The 23,528-nt window shown below is 42.6% G+C and overlaps 1 protein-coding gene across 12 annotated transcripts in view; it reads right to left on the minus strand.

Moving 5' to 3' along the window:
* Positions 1 to 11,464: 11,464 nt before the first annotated feature.
* Positions 11,465 to 23,528, minus strand: part of CPEB4 (cytoplasmic polyadenylation element binding protein 4) — a 354,407-nt gene continuing 342,343 nt past the window's right edge. For 8 of the 12 annotated variants that reach the window (XM_080671586.1, XM_080671579.1, XM_080671582.1 and 5 more), the window contains 7 exons: positions 22,888 to 22,911; positions 21,063 to 21,236; positions 19,808 to 19,897; positions 19,318 to 19,436; positions 18,681 to 18,795; positions 17,364 to 17,545; positions 11,465 to 12,804 (listed from right to left, as the gene is read on the minus strand). In XM_080671586.1, the coding sequence (XP_080527712.1) occupies positions 12,577 to 12,804; positions 17,364 to 17,545; positions 18,681 to 18,795; positions 19,318 to 19,436; positions 19,808 to 19,897; positions 21,063 to 21,236; positions 22,888 to 22,911 (932 nt within the window). In that variant the 3' untranslated portion in view covers positions 11,465 to 12,576. The remainder of the gene's footprint in view (positions 12,805 to 17,363; positions 17,546 to 18,680; positions 18,796 to 19,317; positions 19,437 to 19,807; positions 19,898 to 21,062; positions 21,237 to 22,887; positions 22,912 to 23,528) is intronic. The other 4 variants (XM_080671585.1, XM_080671578.1, XM_080671580.1 and 1 more) reach the window with 1 other exon arrangement.

Genomic DNA, 23,528 nt, shown 5'->3' on the forward strand with positions numbered 1-23,528 from the left:
ACTCACCATCCTAGCAAACTTTGTCTCATCGTCCTCTCTCCACTGGAGATACAAGATGTCTCATCGTCCTCTCTCCACTGGAGATACAAGATGTCTCATCGTCCTCTCTCTACTGGAGATACAAGATGTCTCATCATCCTCTCTCTACTGGAGATACAAGATGTCTCATCGTCCTCTCTCTACTGGAGATACAAGATGTCTCATCGTCCTCTCTCTACTGGAGATACAAGATGTCTCATCGTCCTCTCTCTACTGGAGATACAAGATGTCTCATCGTCCTCTCTCTACTGTAGATACAAGATGTCTCATCGTCCTCTCTCTACTGTAGGTACAAGATGTCTCATCGTCCTCTCTCTACTGGAGATACAAGATGTCTCATCGTCCTCTCTCTACTGGAGATACAAGATGTCTCATCGTCCTCTCTCTACTGTAGGTACAAGATGTCTCATCGTCCTCTCTCTACTGGAGATACAAGATGTCTCATCGTCCTCTCTCTACTGGAGATACAAGATGTCTCATCGTCCTCTCTCTACTGGAGATACAAGATGTCTCATCGTCCTCTCTCTACTGGAGATACAAGATGTCTCATCGTCCTCTCTCTACTGGAGATACAAGATGTCTCATTGTCCTCTCTCTACTGGAGATACAAGATGTCTCATCGTCCTCTCTCTACTGGAGATACAAGATGTCTCATCGTCCTCTCTCTACTGTAGGTACAAGATGTCTCATCGTCCTCTCTCCACTGTAGATACAAGATGTCTCATCGTCCTCTCTCTACTGTAGGTACAAGATGTCTCATCGTCCTCTCTCTACTGTAGGTACAAGATGTCTCATCGTCCTCTCTCCACTGTAGATACAAGATGTCTCATCGTCCTCTCTCTACTGGAGATACAAGATGTCTCATCGTCCTCTCTCTACTGTAGATACAAGATGTCTCATCGTCCTCTCTCTACTGGAGATACAAGATGTCTCATCGTCCTCTCTCTACTGGAGATACAAGATGTCTCATCGTCCTCTCTCTACTGGAGATACAAGATGTCTCATCGTCCTCTCTCCACTGTAGATACAAGATGTCTCATTGTCCTCTCTCTACTGGAGATACAAGATGTCTCATCGTCCTCTCTCTACTGTAGATACAAGATGTCTCATCATCCTCTCTCTACTGGAGATACAAGATGTCTCATCGTTCTCTCTCTACTGGAGATACAAGATGTCTCATCGTCCTCTCTCTACTGGAGATACAAGATGTCTCATCGTCCTCTCTCTACTGTAGATACAAGATGTCTCATCGTCCTCTCTCTACTGTAGATACAAGATAGATGGAGATAGTCTACAACTTCGAATATGAGAGCGTGCACCCAGATGAGGCTGAAATGAAACTTTTATTTTAAAAACAACTCCAACGTAAGCAAGCAGCCCGCTGCTACTCCAGGGGCAGGGGGTGGACAGGGCAAGACTGTGGGTTTGGCGGGTGGGGCTCGACTCCAGGCCTCCTTCCGAGACCCCCAGCTGCTCCCTGCGACAGTTCTGTATTCTGTTCAGCACAGCGGGTCCTCGCCGTCGTTTCATTCGATGTTGTTTTGTTACAATGTCGACGAGACCCGTAGGAACTTGGTGCTTGTTTATGTCAACGAGCCAGCGGTAAAAGCGGTTTCCTTAGACATCGTTTTGCTTAGTCAGGGAACCTATGACGAGGTTAAGTGAGGACTCGCTGGACCTTATGGGGTATAACCGTGCAAATGCATGAATGCAAGTGCCTGCAGCACCAGGGATCAGCCAGTATGTCTCCTCTTCCAGAACCAAAGCACCCCATCATTGCAGAATCAGGAACGCTGAGAACCCCGACCCGTGGGGCCACCCCACATCCTGCAGCAGGCCAAACTCTCCACCCCAGTTAAACACACAGGGGCGGCTCCATTTCCCCCCGAATACAAGCGGGGAATTAGGCCTCCATTCATCCCATCAAGGAGCCGCAGGTCGCCTAGGGCCGTGGTCGGCAAACCGCGGCTTGCGAGCCACATGCGGCTCTTTGGCCCCTTGAGTGTGGCTCTTCCACAAAATACCATGTGCGGGCGCGCACATACAGTGCGATTGAAACTTCGTGGCCCCTGCACAGAAGTCGGTTTTCGGCCTGGGCGAGTCTATTTTGAAGAAGTGGTGTTAGAAGAAGTGGGGGTGTTGGTCGGTCGGGCGACGGGAGACGCGGCACAGGCGGGCCCTGGGATACGCAGCGTGGGGGAGGCGTGCGCGATTCATGCATGAGGTGAGTGAGCCCGTCAGTCAGCAGTCTCAGTGCAGTGGTTAGTGCTAGTCGCATCCGCAAATGGCGTGCAGGTGACAACAGTACCTACTCCAAGCATCAAGTTACCTGTATTTTTCCGACCAGCTGCAAATCCTACAGGTATGTTTGTCATCAATTTAAGACTTGTAATTATTTTGTGTTGGTGGCTTTATTATTATAAAATGAAACCTTTTTTTAGGTGCCCTATTTGACATGGCTACAAAGAAGCAGCAAAGAAAAACGGAAGATGAAAACTGTGAATTCAAAGTTGAATGGACCGAGACTTACGCGTTTATTCAAAACTTAAATGGCCCTCCGACCTGTCTTATTTGTCAGGAAAAATGGGCGCATAACAAGAAATCAAATTTGGAGAGACACTTTACAACTAAACACGTGTCATTTAGTACTAAATATCCTGTCGGTGATGCAAGGAAGAAAGCAGTTGAGGAACTTCAGAAGAGTCAAGAAAAATCAAGTTCTGTATTTAATTACTGGATGCCATCTTCCAACAATGTTAATATTGCAAGTTTTGTGGTTAGTCAGGAGATGGCTAAGAGAGGAAAACCATATACAGACGGCGAATACATAAAAAGTTGTTTTATAAATGCATCTGAAGAGCTATTTCAGGATTTTAAGAACAAAGCAGATATTCTAAAAAAAATTAAAGTTACCATTGTCTGCTAAAACAGTGAAAGATAGAACAGTCAAAATGTCTTCGAATATAACCGACCAGCAAGTCGAAGATCTTAAATTGGTTTCAGCTTTATCAATAGCAGTTGACGAGTCTTGTGACATAAATGATAAAGCGCAAGCTTCACTTTTTGTACAATTTATTTCATCTACAGGTCCTAAAGAAGAACTTTTAGGATTATTGCCACTCAAAGGTCAAACACGTGGAGAGGATATAGCAAATGCTGTAATTGAGTGCATTGAAAAACATCATATTCCACTTGATAAAATTGTCTCAGTTTCAACAGACGGGGCGAAAAGTATGGCCGGCGTAAGAAACGGGTTTGTTGCTATTTTGAAAGAAAAAATTAATCACGAGATACTTACTTACCATTGCATCATTCATCAGAAGCGCTTTGTGCGTAGACATTTCCAGAAGAAATTTGCAGAGTTATAGAATTGGTGATTAACATTATCAACTCCATTATAGCTAAAGCTCTTAATCATCGCCAATTTAAAGAATTTTTAGTTGAAATGGAGAGTGAGTACGCAGATCTTCTGCTGCATAACAAGGTACGTTGGTTATCCAGAGGAAACGTTTTGAAACGTTTCACTTCCTTATTAACAGAAATTAAAGCATTTCTCCTTGAGAAGGGTGTTCACTATCCAGAACTAACGAACGATCAGTGGATCCAAAAATTTTATTTCATGGTAGACGTTACGTCTCATCTAAATCACTTAATCGTAAACTACAGGGGAAAGGAAACACAATTTTTTTTTTTGATGTTAGAAGTTATTTCATTCGAAAACAAATTATCTCTTTTTGTTCAAGATTTTGAAAGAGAAACTTTGATTCACTTTCCAAGCCTGTTGAAACATCGCCAAGAAAATAATTCTGGTATTGACATTTGCTATTTCAAAACAACACTTTTAAATATGAGGGAAGCTTTTCTCAACAGGTTTCAGGAATTCAGAAACAGCAAAGCGACGTCAGCCTTTGTTAAAAACCTCTTAATGCTACTGTAACAGAATTAACTTTTTCTCCCTTTAATATTGACATTGGCAACTTGGAAATGCAATTGCTAGATTTAAAAAACAAAGAATTGTGGAGCTCGAAATTTGAACGTCTTTGTGCTGATATAGAAATATTGGAGAAAAACAAATGTGAACTTAGTTCACAGCACAAGTGGTCTGCTTTGAAAGACCTGGAGAAGGAAGATATGTTGATTTTTAACACCTGGAATAGTATTCCTGACTCACATAATCAACTGAAAAAACTAGCGTTTGCTGTTCTTTCCTTATTCGGGTCTACATATTTATGCGAACAATCATTTTCAAGCATGAACCTTATCAAGAGTAAACTGAGACGTCGTCTTATTGATGAGAACCTGGAATCGTGCCTAAAATTGAAAACAACAACATACAAACCTGACTTACCCAAACTTCCCAAGGAGATGCAAGGCCATTGTTCACATTAGTGTTTGTCAGTCATCGTCATGATTTAATTTTATGGGTATTGTAAGGTAAATTGTAAGGAATTTAATTTTATCAATAAATAGTATCGTTATTAAGTATGATACCAAGTTTTATTCATCGTACCTATAGTTTTGCTAAGACTTAAAACTTTAAGTTTATTAAGTTAATTTTAGGGAACGTTGTGGAGTGAAAGAAGATGTAGGGTCGAGGACTGAGAAAAGTATGTTGAGATGGTGTGGACATATAGAGAGGATGAACGAAAGGAGGTAGACGAAACCAGTATACAAGACGAGTGTGGACGGGAGAGTTGGAAGGGGCCGAGCTCAGCGAACGTACCTCAATCAGACTGAGGACGTTTTTAGCAAAGGCCAGCTTAGGAGTACCCTAATTAAGTGAATAACAATGTACCTACCTATATAGTTTAAGTTTAAAAAATGTGGCTCTCCAAAGAAATTTCAGTCGTTGTACTGTTGGTATTTGGCTCTGTGGACTAATGAGTTTGCCGACCACTGGCCTAGGGTCCTTCCTGAAGCCTCTCAGAGGCCAGGTGCTGCGGCTCTCTTCCTGGGCAGCTTATTTTATTTATTTATTTATTTTTAAAATATATTTTTTATTGATTTTTTACAGAGAGGAAGGGAGAGGGATAGTTAGAAACATCGATGAGAGAGAAACATCAATCAGCTGCCTCCTGCACGCCCCCTACTGGGGATGTGCCCACAACCAAGGTACATGCCCTTGACCAGAATCGAACCTGGGACCCTTGAGTCCGCAGGCTGACACTCTATCCACTGAGCCAAACCGGTTAGGGCCCTGGGCAGCTTATTTTAGAACGAGTTTTCGATGTCCTCATGTCTCTAGTGGGTTTGAGGCGGTCGCTCTTGGGTATGGATTTTTCTTCTCTCTTTCGGTGTTGGAAGGGGGTGGCAGAGAGTTGAAAATAACCTCTTTAAAACGGTGACATTTGCTTGATCACATTGACATTTTTATGGTGGAACAGCCCTGCTGACCGAAATAGAACCCATTCTTCTCACTGATCCACCCCCTCCGCCCCCACCCCCGACCCCCGCACGACCCCCCACGCGTTTTCGCTGACATGGAGTCGGATTATCTGCAGTAGAAAACACAGGTGGGTTGCACACACCGAATGTGGACGCTGCTGTTCACTTTAAACTCGAGACAAACTGTACTTTTCCAACCCGTCACCCACTGAGTCACACTGAGACACTTCTTTCCCAGCCAACCAACACTGACACCCAATTTGACTAGAAAGAGATTCAAACTTAAAATATCCCAACAAGACGCAGGCGTGCCAAACCTCATGTCCTCTAAGAGGAGACTGGATTGGTTCCGCTGGAGAGAGTTCATAGCAGGGCACAGATGTCCCTTCTGCATTCTTAGAGCTTATTTGAAGTGCATGGGGGGGCGGGGGGTAGGTGTGCTGGGGCACGTTTGCAAAAGCCAAGTTTCGCAGGAGGGAAGGGATGTAAATGATCAGAGACAGAAAGCGTATCAGCGAACGGCAGAGTCAAAGCACGGACTGCCTGTCCGCAGCGGGATTTGTGGCACCCACAAGAATGAAGGGCTGAGTCCTGGCTGGTGTGGCTCCATTGTTAGAGTGCCGGCCCATGCACCACAGGGCCCCGGGTTCCATTCCTGGTCAAGGGCACATACTTGGGTTGCAGGTTCAAACCCCAGCCCCAGTTGGGGCGCTTGTAGGAGGCAACCAATCCATGTGTCTCTCTCATATTGATGTTCCTCTCTCTCTCCCTTCCTCCCTCTCATTCTCTCTAAGAATCGATGGGGCAAATATCCTCAGGTGAGGGTTCGAACAAACAAGCAAAAACTAAAAGAAGTAAGGGCTGGTCCGGCCAGGGAGTCGCGTGATCAGAACGGCTTTCATGAACCAGCGTGACAGTTTATCTGCAGAGAACTTGTCTTTTTCCTTCTGAGGTGGGAGTGAGGAGGAAGCAAACTGTGGGGCTGAACTGGAAATGGGACGGGGGTAGAGGTAGGCAGCGGCGTGGGACCCCAGTGAAGTCCAGTGTGGACAATGGCACCCGCTCCGGACCCGACCCAGGAGAGCCCTCGCAGGACAGAAAGGGAAGTGGGGCTCCAGGGCTCCTGACACCAGGAAACCCGATGGAGCCGATGGAGCCGATGCCTGTACACAGTCTGGAGTCAAAGGAACGTGGGGCAAACACTCCCCACAAAGCAAGCTGGCCCTTCCCCGAGAAACACTCCCCGCAAAGCAAGCAGGCCCTTCCCCGAGAAACACTCCCAGCAAAGCAAGCTGGCCCTTCCCCGAGAAACACTCCCCGCAAAGCAAGCTGGCCCTTCCCCGAGAAACACTCCCCGCAAAGCAAGCTGGCCCTTCCCTGAGAAACACTCCCCGCAAAGCAAGCTGGCCCTTCCCCGAGCGCCCTCGCGGCCTCACCAACCTCGTGGCCCGACTTCCCAGGGGACAGCGGCCCTGGTCCTGAGCGCCCTTCATGACACGACGCCTCCCTTTTGTCAGTTTCTCACGGTAAGGACTATCTTAGTGCTCTGAAGAGTATAATCGGCCAGATCAATATTAGCGTTTCTTGCGTCCATTATTCTGTTATTACATGTCAGAAAAATAAAATGACCCTGGAAATGTTTTTTAACTCATTTCGTTTGTTAAAATCAGGACTTTTCTTGTCCCTTAATTTTTAAGATCAGGAATTTCCTTTTCCTGTCACTTCTGGTCACACTTGAAGGGAGTGTTTCTCAAACTAAAAAAATTTTTAAAAAATAAATAAATAAATCCCTAAAAAAATGACTTATTTTCTTTCTGAGCTGGGTGTGGATACAAACCCATTACCAACAAAGGTTATGAAGTATCTTGATTACTAAGAATGGTTGCGAATGGGGTAGAGAACTTTCCCGGTGGGTGGGGGTGGGTGAACTGCCGTGTATAAGGAAACTCAGCCCGGACAGCGCCACACGCCCTCCCAGAGGCACCATTCTGATTCCCAAGCCCGGGAGCGCTGCACCCAAGCGTTCCTTCACTACAGAGTTGCTACAGCGCTTGCCTAAAAAAGTATTTCCTGAAATAAAATTAAATCGACTCATAGTGCCTTCTCTCTTCTCTCTCAGCGCTGAAGCCGCCTGGGGATACCCTGGAATGCTATGGGCCGGGGGGGGGGCCGCCACTGAACTCTGAGCCTCAGTTTTGCTAATGACAGGTAAGTTTTAGCTATTGCCGCTGTGACCGGCTCCTCCTGGGGGAGCCCCAGCACGGCTGCCTCAATCCTCAGGAGGCCCTGTAGTGGGAAGAGTCGCATATTGGGAAAGACACTTTAGAAGCAGAAGACCTCTAAGGCCGTTTGTCTCAGGACAACTGCTGCTCCTTCTAGTCTCAAGAATACTCTATCCACGGTGAAAAAGAGCCGATATTAAATTTGGCAAAGCGGGGCCAAATTCCCCGGTGTGATACTTTCTGTTGAAGGTTTGAAAATGCAGTGCGACATAGAAATGCTGACACATTACAGCACTCGGCAGTTCACAATTACTGAACCAAAACGAAGACTTTCAACTCACATGGCATAGCGGTGAGACTCCCCGAGGCCACACCCTATGACCTTAGGATCTAGGGAGGAACTGAAAGCCAAAGGAGATTAACCGGGGGCCTCTGGGAGCTTGGCAGAAATCCAGACTCTCCACTCACAAAGGCCCTTTGTCAACCTCCCCGACACGGACCTCCCCCATCAAACACCTGTTCCCCCACTGTTACTGGACAGTGGGCCTGAAGCAGATCCTGGGCTAAGGCCTCAAACGTACTCCAGACTCCCGATGAGAAGACCTGTGCGGGGCAGCATGGGAACTGACACTCATGGGCCCACGTGGCTGTGCGAGCTCACCAGCAGTGCTCACGTGACCGGGCATCGTTCCTGACCGGGCATCTGCCGTGGCCCAGGAATATATTCTTAATATTTATAAAATGTTATTTTCCCAACCACGGAAGCATAACCTACTTATGTTGAAAATAAATAAGTATATTAAAAGAAAGCTGAGTTAAAAGTTTTATTCATTCAACATCTCACATTACAAATATTTAAAAATTATATGCATACTGGTATAAATAGTCATTTGCAAACTATTTAATAACATTAATTTTCCACTAGCACTTCAACAAATGAACTCTTTTTAAAAAGGAACTGTGTTATATAACTTAAGAGTAGAACATACAAAAATAGGAACTTAACGTGAAAATGACTTTAATAAAAAATGAATTACCCTTATTTAAAATGCTATAATAAATACTACAACCTCCCCATACACAGTAAAAACTATATGGAAATTCAGCCAAGTAGTACAATTAACTGACATACTTAAATAACTTTTCCTTCTGATAATATGAGCAATACACTGGAAAAAAAACATTAGGGATTAGTAAAAACTAGACACCCACTTGCTAAAAGTTTCACTTCCAAAAAATATAACAAAAATCTGATGAAAATTATAAAAACTAATTATACTTTAAATTTTAAAAATATAAAAAATAAAACAGTTGAATACAATATTGTCCCAATTCTTACAATGCTATCAGTCACAGTAGCTTTAAAATAAGATAATAAAATAAAGCAAATGACCAAACCTCTTTTATTCCATTTTTAAAAATAATCTCAAATTTACATTAGTAGAAAGATTGATTTCTGATTCTTTTCTTTAGAAACACCAACAAGAAAGAGGATTACTCTTAACAGTAGAAAATGACATTTTTAAATGTCTGCAATTAAAAACAAAGAATTACACTGCAAAGATCTTTCAAAAGTTTGAAATAAGTATTGCACATAACTTGAAGTTAACTTGCCACAATTCATCACATTCAAGTTTCAAATCACCTTTTAACAGAAGATTCAACTCTTCAAAACAAAAGGGGTGAGTTATCAAGTCTTTCCAACAGCACTCTCATCAAATGCTAAATTCATTCACTGCAAGTTTTCTTTTTGCATTCTGCAGAGGTCTGTGTATGGAGAAGTATATATATTATACCAAAGCGTGGGGACCGGGAGGGGGAGGGAGAGGCTCCTTTACATAGAAAATAATCAGAAACACTTTATTTTACATTGCAAAAATAACCATGTAATTACTCTGTAACTACATTGTAAGTACATGGCTGGTGCCATGCTAGTGCGCTAGAACTACATGCTTGGTAAATTGAAGTGATACCCTAAAATCTGTAAACTAATTACATGTTAATTATGTTTTGAGTTACATGGTAACTCCCAACTACAATCCCATGTAATCTGAAGGACATGTAATCGATAAAGTTCAGAGTAATAGATAATAATTGTTTATGCCCTGTAAATTGAAGTGTAACCAAATAATCTGTAAACACACTTGTCACACAATCACAAGTAAATATTAGTAGAATAGCGATTTCTTACATTAGTCATGCATACTAACATTACACACCTGTCCCACGGCAGGCTGGTTTTTTCCTTTATATATAATTTAAAAGAGCAGACATCTCTGAATCAAACACTTAACATCAATTTATTAATATTAAAAATGGCTAAACATTCACCAAAAAATGTCTGCGTTATGAATAATTTTAAAAACTTAGTAAGAAGCTGTAGACAATTTTGTCATTTTAAATTTCTACCCTATGCTTATGCATTTAATTTTTTTTTTTTAGGAACTACAGTGTTATCTGTCATTTTCATGCGAATTTTCTTCATTAATTTGTGACTTCACATAGACTATCCCTTAAATTCTAGGTCCACCAACAGCTGGTGCTGGGAAGGATGTTTAAGCAACATGCTTTCTCTTTTCTGCAGACTCTAAAATAGCATTGCCAGTGCACAACATCCATAATTCAAAATGTATGCAGAGCACTGAAATGTATAAAAAGCAGAATATAAGAAAATAAAATTTATTAAAATTATTTATATTAAAAAATGAAGTATATGAAGATCTCTCAGTAATAAAAGTACAAAAAGCTACTCTTTGCAATATGAAAAGTTGAGGTATTGCATAAAGAGATATCCCGTCAGTGAAAAGTGTGCCTAAAAATGTTCACTGTTGGAAAAACAAGATATACAAAAGTAGTGCATAACAAATATACATTATGTGCATGACAAAATAAGTTAGCTACAAAAACACTGTACCGAAATTCAGCAGGTCATGTACAAAGGGAAAAATTATTTTTCAAAGCTAGTTCTCAAACAGTGTTATTTCTGGTTAACTCACACACCTGTTTACTGAGTAGGAACAGCACAATAGCACACCCCAAGACGCCTACAAGCGTTTAAAAGAAGAAAAAGAGGCAAATGAACATTCCACTTAGGGTTATGTAGTTCAGGAGAAAAGAAAGTCCCTGACCAGCTACACGAGAGCACCCTCCGTCCACGTGGCTGCTTCCAGCCTTTGCAGGGGGCCCCGAAAGCGGCTCCCACTCTGTGTTGGACTACTGGACAGCAAATGCCTCCATTTTGACCTTTGGAACTGCACAGGTACAGCGTTCATTAAAGCCTGTATTGAAACAAAGGGCTGCTTTTCCTAAAGACAATCGGTAGGGGGCATCAGCCAGGTGGTTCCACCGTAGTGTGGGGCACGTCTTTGGTTTTGAAGGATCCAGGATGGTACTGTTAGGTCGCACAACTAGCAAGATTGCCATTATGTTTTTGAACGTTTCGCACACTGACAATGATCTGTTTAATGGTGGACAGGGCATTCAACTGATAAAGGCAATTAAAACCAAAGTTACTTCCAAGAACAGGGCTTCAAGAGACTATTTTAAACTCACCCTGAAGCATACTGTCCACACATGAGAATGCCTTTCCGAGCTAGGATTTTATGTATAATAAAGCATGCATTACTCAACGAGGTTGGCACTTCAAACACTGACTATGTCCCATGCTCAGTTCTGAAACTGTATCGGTATTTTATTTTATAGGAAGAGGAAGATAAACATACGGACCTTTGCAGATTCACACAGTTACTTAGTTCAACAGTGCAGAACACTTTGCAACTACTCGACGTTTTTTTTTTAAACTTTTTTTTTTTCATTTTCTATGTTACAACTAAATTACAGGATACCCAGAGTAACTTTAAATCTGAAAGTAAGCCAATCAGCAGCCAATTAGTGTATTGAGTTTGTCTTCCAGTTTTGGCTACAAGTGTATTTTAACGCAAAATCAAAAGGACGTCCTTGAGGTAATGTCAAAATGGAGAGCAAAGGCTGACACCTGATGAGTGTTAGTAAATTAGGATAGAGTTTATATAGAACATCAAAAATAAAATGTAGATACTCGTCCTTCGGGAGAGGAAATGCTACTTTGCCACCAGTTGTCGTTAACGCTAGCTTTGGTAGGTTTCCTAGGGCTGTGACCAGATAAGTAAGTTTAAAAATAAATAAGTGCACTCCCCTCAGTAGTCAATTTCCCCAATCTTTACATTCTACATGTTCACAATTGTTTAAAAGAAAATAAGCCTAGTTCTGCCTGCTTGACTGCTTCTGACGTGGAAGTAACTCGGAGGCAGAATGAAATTATATTCGGCCTCTGAACCCTTCTAATGAGTGAGAGGCTGCTTCAATCTTGCTCATGCATCTGTGTTCGCTTTAACATGCTATTTCCTGTTAGTAATTGTTAACTTCCTCCCCTGCCTGCAAAAGAATAGAAAGGGGTTGGAAACAGAGAGAGGCAACAAGACGACAGAAAAGAAAGAAAAAGGCAGAAGCGTTTCCGGGGAGACAAACGGTGTCAGGATAGACTAATAGTGTTATTGTTGCATGGTTATTTTAATAAAAGTATTCTTATATGTTATATTATTAACAATAATTTAATTAAAAACCCAAAATACTCTATCATTTCATTTCTCTCTTAATCTCTCTCTCTCTCCTCTAAGAAAATGTTGCGGGAAGTATGGATTCTCTTGCTCTCCAGCGGGAGAATAAAACTTCCAGGCAACATGATGGCGATAGGAAAAAGGAGTTCATACATATTGTTTTCAGTGACACAAGAATCTACAAAACACCTCTATGATAGGCCATTGTTTCATTATACTATTGTTAAGTTAGACTGCTACAGAGGGCATGCCAGCGTGAAGAGGCTGAGGAGGGGCAGAATGAACAGAAGAGTGCACTTATTCTGAGGCCTGAAAATGAGCACTGTAGTTCTCCTCTAGTTCCAGCGGAATGAAATATGCCGAGGACGGTCCCCGCCCTCCTTCACCAGGGGCTTGTGGAACTCCCTGCCAGCACGGGAATGAATAGCAGCCCAGCAATATTCACAGTAATACTGCAGGCAGGTAACGTTAGCGCAGAAAAAGGGAGCAAACTTTCCCCCGCAACGGGCCCCCTGACATTCATCACACAGCTGATCATCCAAGACGTATGGCTTCACTTCCACCTGCAACCAAATAAAAGGAAGGAGGTTAGGTTTTCCGTGACAGTGCCAGGCCACCCTTCCTCACTGTGCACACGCATGTCCATCACTGTCTGAACGGCTCTGCCAAGGTGCCCCAAATTCTCTTATTGAAATTAAGAGAGTCCATCTTCTAAGAACCTGTCAGGTTTTTATATTCATCATTTTACATTTTTGTCATATTAAAACACTTTTCAAAGGCAAAAAGAATTCCACGGAAATAAAGTGAAGGCAGCTGAGCATTATGAAATTAAACCCCCAGGAGAATTTTCACAGGCACACATCAGCATTTTAATTAGTGGATTTGGCTGTTCATTATATGTGGAATTATGGTTTACACCCAACTAAGAGCTTCCCCGCTCCACAAAATAGCCCTTCACTAGTCAAACCCTGACTTCCGTGGCGGCTTCTGAGCGGTAATAAAGCCTGGCTGTGGCTCCTGTCCCCAGCGCACACATCTTGATTGGAATTGCAAAGCTGCTACTCTGGGAACGCACATGCAGCTACGTTACCCACAGTCTCCAGCCCTGCGTCCTCTTGTCAGCAGGAAGGGTTTACTTGAGGCTAAAAGCCAAAGGTGCATTTAGGAACTGGGCCTGCTCCAATGTGCAACAGGCCGCCTGTCATTTGAGCCTCTCGAGTATTAAAAATAACCTGGCTATTAATTAGCCAGTGGGAATAGCGTGGTTGTTTTCAGTCTTGGACTCGTGGCTGAAACTCCCATATACCAGACTGTCGTTAACACCGGTGCCATCCAGTTCTGACAAAGGGGAGCTGGGACCAACAGGAGAAGGGTGACAGGGGAGACAGAGGGGCAGGCACTAGGAGGCCACTCCAGAACTCTACAGAGAGGCAAGAGCACTGGTCGAAGAACCGGATCAGAGGAGTAAAAATTAAGTCTCAGTTTCTAATGACGAACCTCACAGCTCTGACACCCCTGTTGGAATGAAGCAGTGGAGCCAGAGACTGTTTACTCAGATATACTCATTTTTAGTGTGAATCAAACCAGGAGGCATGTCACTACCACTGTGCCTAACACTGCACCTTCCTCCATGCTCACAACAGAATCTACACCAGCCGTGGGCAAACTACGGCCCGCGGGCCGGATCCGGCTGTTCTATCCGGTTCTCTTGCTCTCCCCTCCGCTCCTTTACTTTGAATTTATATTAGTTCACACAAACACTCCATCCATGCTTTTGTTCCGGCCCTCCGGTCCAGTTTAAGAACCCATTGTGGCCCTCGAGTCAAAAAGTTTGCCCACCCCTGATTCTACACCCTTCTCTTTAAGCTGCTCAGCATGATGGCACTATGATCTTCAAGTCAGTACTGCCTCTGACACAGAATACACATGACATGAAGCATGAGCAGTGTGTGTAAACGACTACTGCCTGGGTGGATTCTACACGCGGACTCGAAAATAGCACATCTACCATCCTGGGGGCACAACGCCTCAGAGCGCTGGGCATCCCAGCCAGGCCTCGGAAAGGTGCCGTCTGCCATGAAACAAGGAGCCCACATGAATGCAAATCAGCTCACTGTTTCCTCCACATCCACAGGTCTATGAAAAAAGTCAGCTGAACTCAACACTGCTCCCAGTGCGGCCGCTTCACACTCTGTGCACGTTCTTATCTCAGCTCAAACCAGGAACAAACCGTGTGCCTACTGCACAGGCCACACTATCTACCGGACCATGAACTCCGAGGACAGGGATGTCTGGTCCTTGGCACGAAACCATTTGTTGAATGCATGGAATACAAAGATAAGAAATGAATCTGTGAGTGCAAAGAAATAAGATACATAATGGAACGTTTCAAATCCATTAGGAAGTAGAGGGAAAGCTATCTTTGTGGTTTTCTCCAGCCCTTTGATTCAGAAGAGAAACCCCACAAAGAGGAATGTGAGGTGCTGAAAACAATGCTGACGGTTCCTACCTCGCTTCAGGCAGGACAAGCCACAGATGAAAAGACTGTGCCTTCTTCTACTTAATCTGTTATAATGAAACTAGAGGCCCGGTGCACGAAATTTGTGCACGGGGATTGGGCCTAAACGGGCAGTCGTACATCCCTCTCACAATCCAGGACTGCTGGCTCCCAACTGCTCGCCTACTTGCCTTCCTGATTGCCCCTAACTGCTTCTGTCTGCCAGCCTGATCACCCCCTAACCCAGCCGTGGGCAAACTACGGCCCACGGGCCGGATCCGGCCCGTTCGGCTGTTCTATCCGGCCCACGGAGCTGAAAGAGCGGAGGGTTCTCTTGCTCTCCCCTCCGCTCCTTCACCAGCAGCAGTGTTAACATGGCAACGTCGGGAAACACGGCCGCAGCTCCTTCTTCTGAGTGGACGGATTTATATCCGCCCATTCAGTAGAAGGAACAACCTCTCAATCTTCCAGAGGCTCCTTGTAATGCCCGCAGACGCGTCTCCCGACATCACCCTGGGAATGCGGAGACACGTTATCATGGTGATGTAGGGAGACACGCCCCTGGAGAGCACAGTATCAGAGCCTTTTTGAGGTAAGATTAAGAGCTCTACTCAAACACAATTTTTTCCTGTTCCCACATTCTGTACATCACAATGACTTGTTAATAAAACAACAAAGACTTTCAGCTTTTAGTCACTTCAACTGGTGGCCTGTCCTTTGTCACAAAACCCTGAAACAGCACCAGAAGAGGTGCAATTGGAACTCATCGATCTTCAGTCTGACTTCGTCCTAAAGGAGAAATTCAGCTCTCTTGAACTAAGAGACTTTTATGCTTCACTTAATGAAGCCACTTTTCTAAACATCCGGAGGATGGCACAGAAGATACTGGTGCTGTTTGGGTCAACCTATGTTTGTGAGCCGACATTTAGCGTCATGAACATCAACAAAGCCCCTCACAGATCCAGCTTAACTGACGAACACCTCAGATCTATCCTGAGAATAGCCACAACAAAACTAACTCCAGAGTTTGATGCATTAGCTAAAAAAGGAGACCAACAACACTGTTCCCACTGAAGTTGATGTTTTAAAGACCAAAAACCTTTCAACCCAGTCTACATTGCCATCTACATCTACGTCCCGGGCATAATTTGGAAGTTGCACTAAAGAAAATGTTTAATTTACTGTTTACACATTTTGTTCTTTTCTATTTGTTTTAGTTTTAAATTATTTTATTATATTTAAGTTTAATTTGAAAGGCTTTTCCTTTGTTAGGCAATTTTATTTTGCCTTTGCCATCTTCAATAATAAGGTATGTTATTGTGCTATGATTCCTCCATTTTTTGAAGTTTCAAATTATAATAATTAGTGTTTACATTCTTCTTGTTAAAATGTTTGAAATGAATAAAACTATTGAAATAAAAAAAAAAGACCGTACCCTTTTATGTAATGATGTTTACTTTGAATTTATATTAGTTCACACAAACACTCCATCCATGCTTTTGTATCCGGCCCTCTGGTCCAGTTTAAGAACCCATTGTGGCCCTCAAGTCAAAAAGTTTGCCCACCCCTGCCCTAACCACTCCCCTGCCAGCCTGATTGATGCCTAACTGCTCCCCTGCAGGCCTGGTCACCCCCAACTGCTCTCCCCTGCAGGCCTGAGTCCCCCCACAACTGCCCTTCCCTGCAGGCCTGGTCTCCCACAACTTCCCTCCCCTGCAGGCCTGGTCACCCCTAACTGCCCTCCCCTGCAGGCTTGATTGCCCCCAACTGCCCTCCCTTGCAGGCCTGGTCCCTCCCAACTGCCCTCCCCTGCTGGCCATCTTGTGGTTGCTATCTTGTGTCCACATGGGGCAGCCATCTTTGACCACATGGGGACAGCCATCTTGTGTGTTGGAGTGATGGTCAATTTGCATATTACTCTTTTATTAGATAGGATATTTCTAAGACATGTAGACCTAGAAGTAAACTTACTCAATCATTTGTCACATAGTGCACTGGAAAATAGGACTCACTAAGGTCTTCATAATGTCCCAGGATGAAAAAAAAAAATGTCAGGAGACCTCAAGGACATTCATGTTCGTATACTTGCTAAAACATAGTAGGAAGGATTTGGTAAATATTAAATGATTGACTAACTCAGTGGTCGGCAAACTCATTAGTCAACAGAGCCAAATATCAACAGTACAATGATTGAAATTTCTTTTGAGAGCCAAATTTTTTAAACTTAAACTTCTAACGCCACTTCTTCAAAATAGACTCGCCCAGGCCGTGGTATTTTGTGGAAGAGCCACACTCAAGGGGCCAAAGAGCCGCATGTGGCTCGCGAGCCGCGGTTTGCCGACCGCTGGACTAACTAAAGAAATGAATGGATGTAGGTGATAGCTTAGGAAAAATTACATTGACAAGTAAACTGATACAGGGTTCTGGTTAGGCTACTCAAACAAGGATACAGAAGCAATTCCTAGGAAATTCCTACATGTATTATAGGACATACACCTAGAGGTCCTGCAGGCATAACTGTCAGCGGTCAATTTATGGTCATATGAAATTCCCCCATCCAATCTTGGTAATAACACATGTAGAGGGCCATTTCTAGAACTTTCCAGAATGTAGTCTAGGACTTACCCGTTTATCTATCTCTCCGTGCTGCAGCTGAACAAATCGGGCACTGATAGCAGCTATGTAACTCTGTTGATTAGAGAAGGCGACTCGCCCGGCTCCTTTTGGGTATTTCAGCTCAGGGTCGGTATCAATCCCAGCATAGCACACGCCTCCATACAGCCGATCCATTATCATGGCAAGCTCCACTAAATAAGAAAGACGCAGAGAGGGGATCTGAAATCAGGAAAACTCAGCTGGCTCACCAAAGGTTTCATCAAAAGCAGCTCATCTGCATTCTGAGCTCATGTCATTATAATAATTCAAATCAAGCGCTATTATAACCAGTCGTCCGTTTATCTTTTCACTAAGGGCAAGGGCTCTGCTGGCTATTTTACTTGTTCTCTTCTAATCTCCACAGCGACCCTATGAAGTAGGCAGCAACTTCTTGGGGAAACTGAGGCATGGAGAAAATGATCAATCAGTCCAAGGTCACAGGAGGTTGAGTGGCACTGCTGGGCTTGGCACCCTGGTCTATACCACGTTGCTGCCATGTATTTGCCGGTTAACAAGGTCTGGCTTAGTATAAATAATCATTTCAACACTGAAATACTGATTTGGTAAACTCTTTGTTCTAGGCCCTTCTGGCTTTTTCCATCAAAATCTTGTGACCTTTCCCCACAGGCTAGCTATTTGCCAATTTCTCTTATAAAATCTTGAAATAAGGAATGTATCACTTTCTCCATTATATGTTACAATTCTGAAACTGCATTCTTGTTCATTTTCTGATCTTTATCGTACTTATCCTACCAAACCTCAAATGAGTGGATGGGGATGAAATTTCTTCTGTTAGTACTATGCTAAAAACACGATACACTGCTGAGAACCGTATTATATTTCCGAGCCCAGCAAGCAGCTGATAAGCAAACGAGGACATGGGAAACAAACACTAACCATTGCAATCCAGCATCTGTTCTTGAAGGGCACGGTTTATTTTCCGATGATGATGAGAGCGATGGTCATGGGCATTCTAAGAAACTGCACTAAGCATCCTGCATTGGCTATCTCACTTAAGCCTCAAAACAGCTCTATATAAAGGACATACACTTACTACTCCATCTGACAGATGAGGACATTGAGAATTAGAGATATTAAGCAATTGTCCAAGGTCACTCAACTATTAATTGAGAGCAGAGCACATGAATTCAAACCCAGACACTTTGATTCCAGAACTCTCACTCTTAGACATTAACTCAAATGCTTATGGGAGAATTTACCCTGAGAACCCTTTATAAAATATGTCTTATGCTAAAGGGTAAGGAAGGTCTTCTTGTTTAATCATACCTGCCCGCAATGGTCGAGGAACACCACCAACAAATATAGTTTTTCGTGGGTCAAGAGGCTGTGAGCCATCCATCACGAAGTCACTGTCGCTGAGGTTCCAAGGCCGAATCTGCACCTGGGGAGTGTGCAAACCCAAATGTCTCATTCTCAGTACAGACAATTGGTGGGGGGAAATGTTTAAAATGGTTGCAGAGTATTTTATATTTTTAAAATGAGAATTCACATCATTAAAAGCAATAAAGCTGTAAAACTAGAAAAGATTTAAAAATAGTGTATCCTAACCCTTCATTTCATTTTTAAGAGTAAACTGAACAAATGTGAACATTTAATTGCCTATTAGAAGCTAAATCTATTATTCAGAGGAAACTCGGCTACTTTATCAAATGAATTATCAAGTGAAGTCTTTTAATAGTAAAGATTTACCAATATTTTAATTACTCAAAAGTTCAATGGCCAGATAATATGCACAAACATACAGAATGTCAATGTTAGGAGCTTGAGAACAGTAACAAACTTCATTCCCAGTCTACTTACAAATGTGTCAATGAACAGAAACATCAAGATGCTGTGGGTTTTTCAAACAGAGTAGAGATGGAGGCAGAAAGCAGAAGCTATTCTCATGCTGGAAGGCACTTACTGGCTTGTCTTTGATAGTGGGACTTGAGACACACAGGTAGAGTTTCCCATCTTCTTCAATACATGCATCGATGAGAGCCTGGACAGAGCTTTCGTCTTGAAATAGCAGGAATGCATAGCCTGGGGAAAAGGGGGGAAAAAGGCTTAGACGTTCTCCTAATTTTTTTTTTTGCAATTCTTCAAGAGAAAGGAAATATAAACTAAAACTAATGAAGGGAAAAGGAGTTCAATTTCTTTTTAATTAAAACAATATTCCTACCTAAAGTCTGATAATATCAACGTTAACTTCAGTTTGAGATCTTGAAACATCTTTTAGAGTAAAATTAAATTTGAATTGAAAGTACATATTAGGTAGAAATTTTAAAGATGCATTTGGGAAAATAGAAGTTTAACAATGGGAAATTTTACACCGAAGGTAAACATTTATGAAAATGCTAAACATTAAACAATAAAAGGATAAATGTATGTGTATATTGAATCTTGAGAATTACCTTTCGGAGGAAAATAGGATTTGCTCTCTGCCTTATGAGGCCAATCCACAATTAAAGGGCCAAAGCGACGGAAACTAGCTGTGATCTCATCTAATAAACAACAAAGCAAAATAGTAGATTTCAATATTTTTGTGATCATTTTTGGGAATTCGTTTAGAAAAAACAGTCACAAATCTCCTATTTACAGAGCAGTACAAAAAAACTCCCCCCCAAAAAAACAAAAACGAACAAAAAACAACTCCCGCATCCCTTCATCTAGACGCCCCAACTGTTAATATCGTGCACATTTGCCTCTTCCCTTCCTCCTACCTGCACCTCTACATGAGTCAAGCTATTTACCTGTCTACCTACCACCCATCATCTTTTTCTGACATGATGCTCTATAACCCATAATGCATCTGTTGTGACCTGCTCACCAAGGTCCCTTCCTTATGTACTACCACATCGCACTCCTGACCAGGAAGCCAGTACTGATACAGTGCCCACATCACAGATTTTATCCCAACAGCATCTCTTTTCCTTTCTGATCCAGAACACGTGCTGTATTTGGACATCCTGTCCCTTAGGGCACCATCTTCTTCGATTTGGAGCAGATCCTCATTCTTTCTTGTCTTTTACGGGCTTGACAGTTGTGAAGTACGCAGGCCAGTTACTGTGTAGACGAGCTCACCTGTCTACTGCTTCCCCGTGACCATACGCATGCTGTGCATTCTAAACAGGATCCCCACCTTAACAATACTACGCCATCCTGTCCTAATGGGGCATGTGAAGCTTGATCACCTGGTCAAGTTGATCTCTGCCAACTTGGTGTTGTGTTACCCACCAATATTACATTTCCTCATCAACTCTGGCATGCGTTAAAGACTCCAGCCTGCACCAGCTACCACAATCTTTTCTACATCTTTTGGAAAATACTAACTGGATTGGGCCAAGGCAGCACACACAGACAAAAAGGCAGTTAGCACTTATGTCTTCCCACAGCAGAATCCTTGGGTTTTCCGTGACGTCTGCTCCTTTTCCTTTAGTCTCGTCATTTGCTTCTGCTGGTTCCCAAAGTCCGGCCCCCACCCCCTTCCTAAGGAACTAATGTTACAGGCTGTGATAGGAAGATACGAAAAGAGAGCAATGCAATCAAATCGGAATACCTGGAGCCAGGTAAGACTGTTGCTATCATAAGAGTAACCTCTACCTATGAGTTTCCTACTGTGTGCCACGGTCTGGGCACTGGGCTCTTGTTGCTTCTTTCTAAATATACCTTCATCGATGTCAGGAGGCAATCCGCCCACAAACACCTTGCGAGAATATCGCTCCACTCTTTCTCCATTCTGGTGAGTGAAGCAGTGAGGTGAACCCAGGCCACTATGAAGAGGTTGATCCCCGCGGCCATCATCCAAAAATCCATCTTCCATTGGAAACAGTGAGGACTGACCTGGAATAGAAAGCAGGAAGAAAGCTAACAGAAAATGTTCCAGGCCACTGCTTATCTTGCACAACAAACAAGGCAAGCAGCTGATTCAATAAAACTGCGGCTTTTCGTTTTCTCACTGAATAACAAATAGCACCACTGCGATATGCGCTTGAACTCCCATCACCTTCAAGTCCCAACTGAGTCAGAGAGAAAGGACATGGTTACATAGAGGGCTGCTCAGTTATCCCTCTGGGATCCAGAAACTCCAGTGCGGTGGGTGGAAGTACAGCAGGAGAGAGCACTCCTATGAAAGCAGTTGGCAGCGCAGAGCAGTGCCTTGGCAGGGCCCCATGGCCACTGGCAACCTGGACATGTACACTGAGTATTAGATTCGACTGTCAGATGCTAGATCCCTGAAACTTTAAAGAAAACAACAATAACATGGCCTGCACCATCTCCTCTAAGAATGTCCTTAAAATGAACGTGTTGATTTTTAAGGTGAGCACTCATCTTAGTTACATTAACTAATGGGATACAACTAAACCCATTAAATGCTATTATCTAACTTCGCTGTCTGGTCTAAGAGAAGTTAAGATTTTTAGGCATGCTAAAGACATACGTTCTTTCAGTTGAGTAATAATCTGCTACAGTGCTATCTAATTCTAACACCTAGTCATTAAGTTTGATGTTGAAAATCGTATCATCTAAAATACATAAGCAGAAAAGACCAGGGATGCCAAGTGTTTGTATGCTTCCCATGTTGACCTGATAGCAAAATTCAAACTCTGAAATCAGGAGCAAAACACAGCTACAAGTTAGTGCGGATCTCCCCAGCACTGGCCGCTCAGGCTGCCAATCACGTCTGGGCCCTGCACAAGGAACTCGTTAGTGGGCCTGCTCAAGGAACTCGTTAATGGGCCTGCAGAAATGCTCTCAAGTGCTCTTCCTTCACAGAAACATTCCAATGTCCTTTCGTGGCCACACTTCTCCTCCTTCCAACTTTCACTACTGAACACAAATAATAACAGTGCATCTGTTAGCCTGTAAGATCACAGCTCAGAGAGTTATATCATGAAGACTAAAAAAATGACTATAAAATTGGAGGCTATTTCCTGAGTGATCTTCAAAAATCACTTACATTTTTTATCGGAGCTGACTCTTTAAAATTCTCTAAAATTTCTAGAGCTTTCCCGCCAATGTTTCAAATGTATAGGATTAGCTATTTATAAAGCTAATCTCCTTTTAAACCTAATGCATTTTGCAGACTTGGTTAATCAAAAGTAGACCAGGGTATTCAAGTATAATTGAACTTCTAATATACTCAGGTATTTTGAGATGATTTGGGCTGTATTTTCCTTTTTAAAGAGTCTTAACTTTTTTCTAAGAAATTCCTTTTAGAAAGAAAAAAAAAAAGAAAACAAATTTTTAGATATAAATAAGTTGAGTTTATAATATAATATAGGGAAATTATTTTGGTTCAAATCTAAATTCTACCATTTTGACTCCTTAAAAATGAGAATGTCTATAATGTTATCTACAATGAATAAAGTATGTCTGAATCAAGCCTAGGTCTCATTCCCCCACCCGCTGCCCCATGAGGTTAGAAACTGAGCAAACTTGGATCCTCTCCAAATACAACTATACATTCAGAAGTTAGAAACAATAATGTTACCTCTCCTTCGCCCATATGTCCTTGCTGCATGTCAAATGAGAAAAAAAAAACACACAACCTTTCAAACATTGTCAAAAGGATCAATTGTGATTTCATCTACCAGCTTTAGATTGGCTATATATAATTTTGTCTCAAAAACAAGAATCTGGATGGTGAGAGGTCAATCTTATACTTTCTTTTTTTAAGTTCTTCAAGGACACTTGTTTTAAGGGAAGCTTTTTGTTGTCACTGTCACTCAAGGTCCAAACTAGTATGAAAACTAAAGGAGTATGTCACGTGATCTAAACCAACTACCATATTAATCTTCTTTTCTCTCAAAATTCCTTGCTAACTAGCAATTTAATGAATATCACAATATTTAATTCTTGGCTATTTCACCATGACAGAAGAAATAGCAATTGTATACTACTCTCAATTAATCCCTAATAAAGAATATCATAACAAATGAAATCTTTAGGCAATTTATAAACTTCCTTTTGGTCAAAGGTTTCTTGACCCTAATCAAATCTTCCACTAGGCCCCAAATGTTGAAAAGTACGAAGTTTGGCCCTAACTGGTTTGGCTCAGTGGATAGAGCATCAGCCTGCGGACTGAAGGGTCCCAGGTTCGATCCCGGTCAAGGGCATGTACCTTGGTTGCGG

The sequence above is a fragment of the Plecotus auritus genome, assembly GCF_963455305.1.
Source record: "Plecotus auritus genome assembly, chromosome: 6".
NCBI lineage: Eukaryota > Metazoa > Chordata > Mammalia > Chiroptera > Vespertilionidae > Plecotus > Plecotus auritus.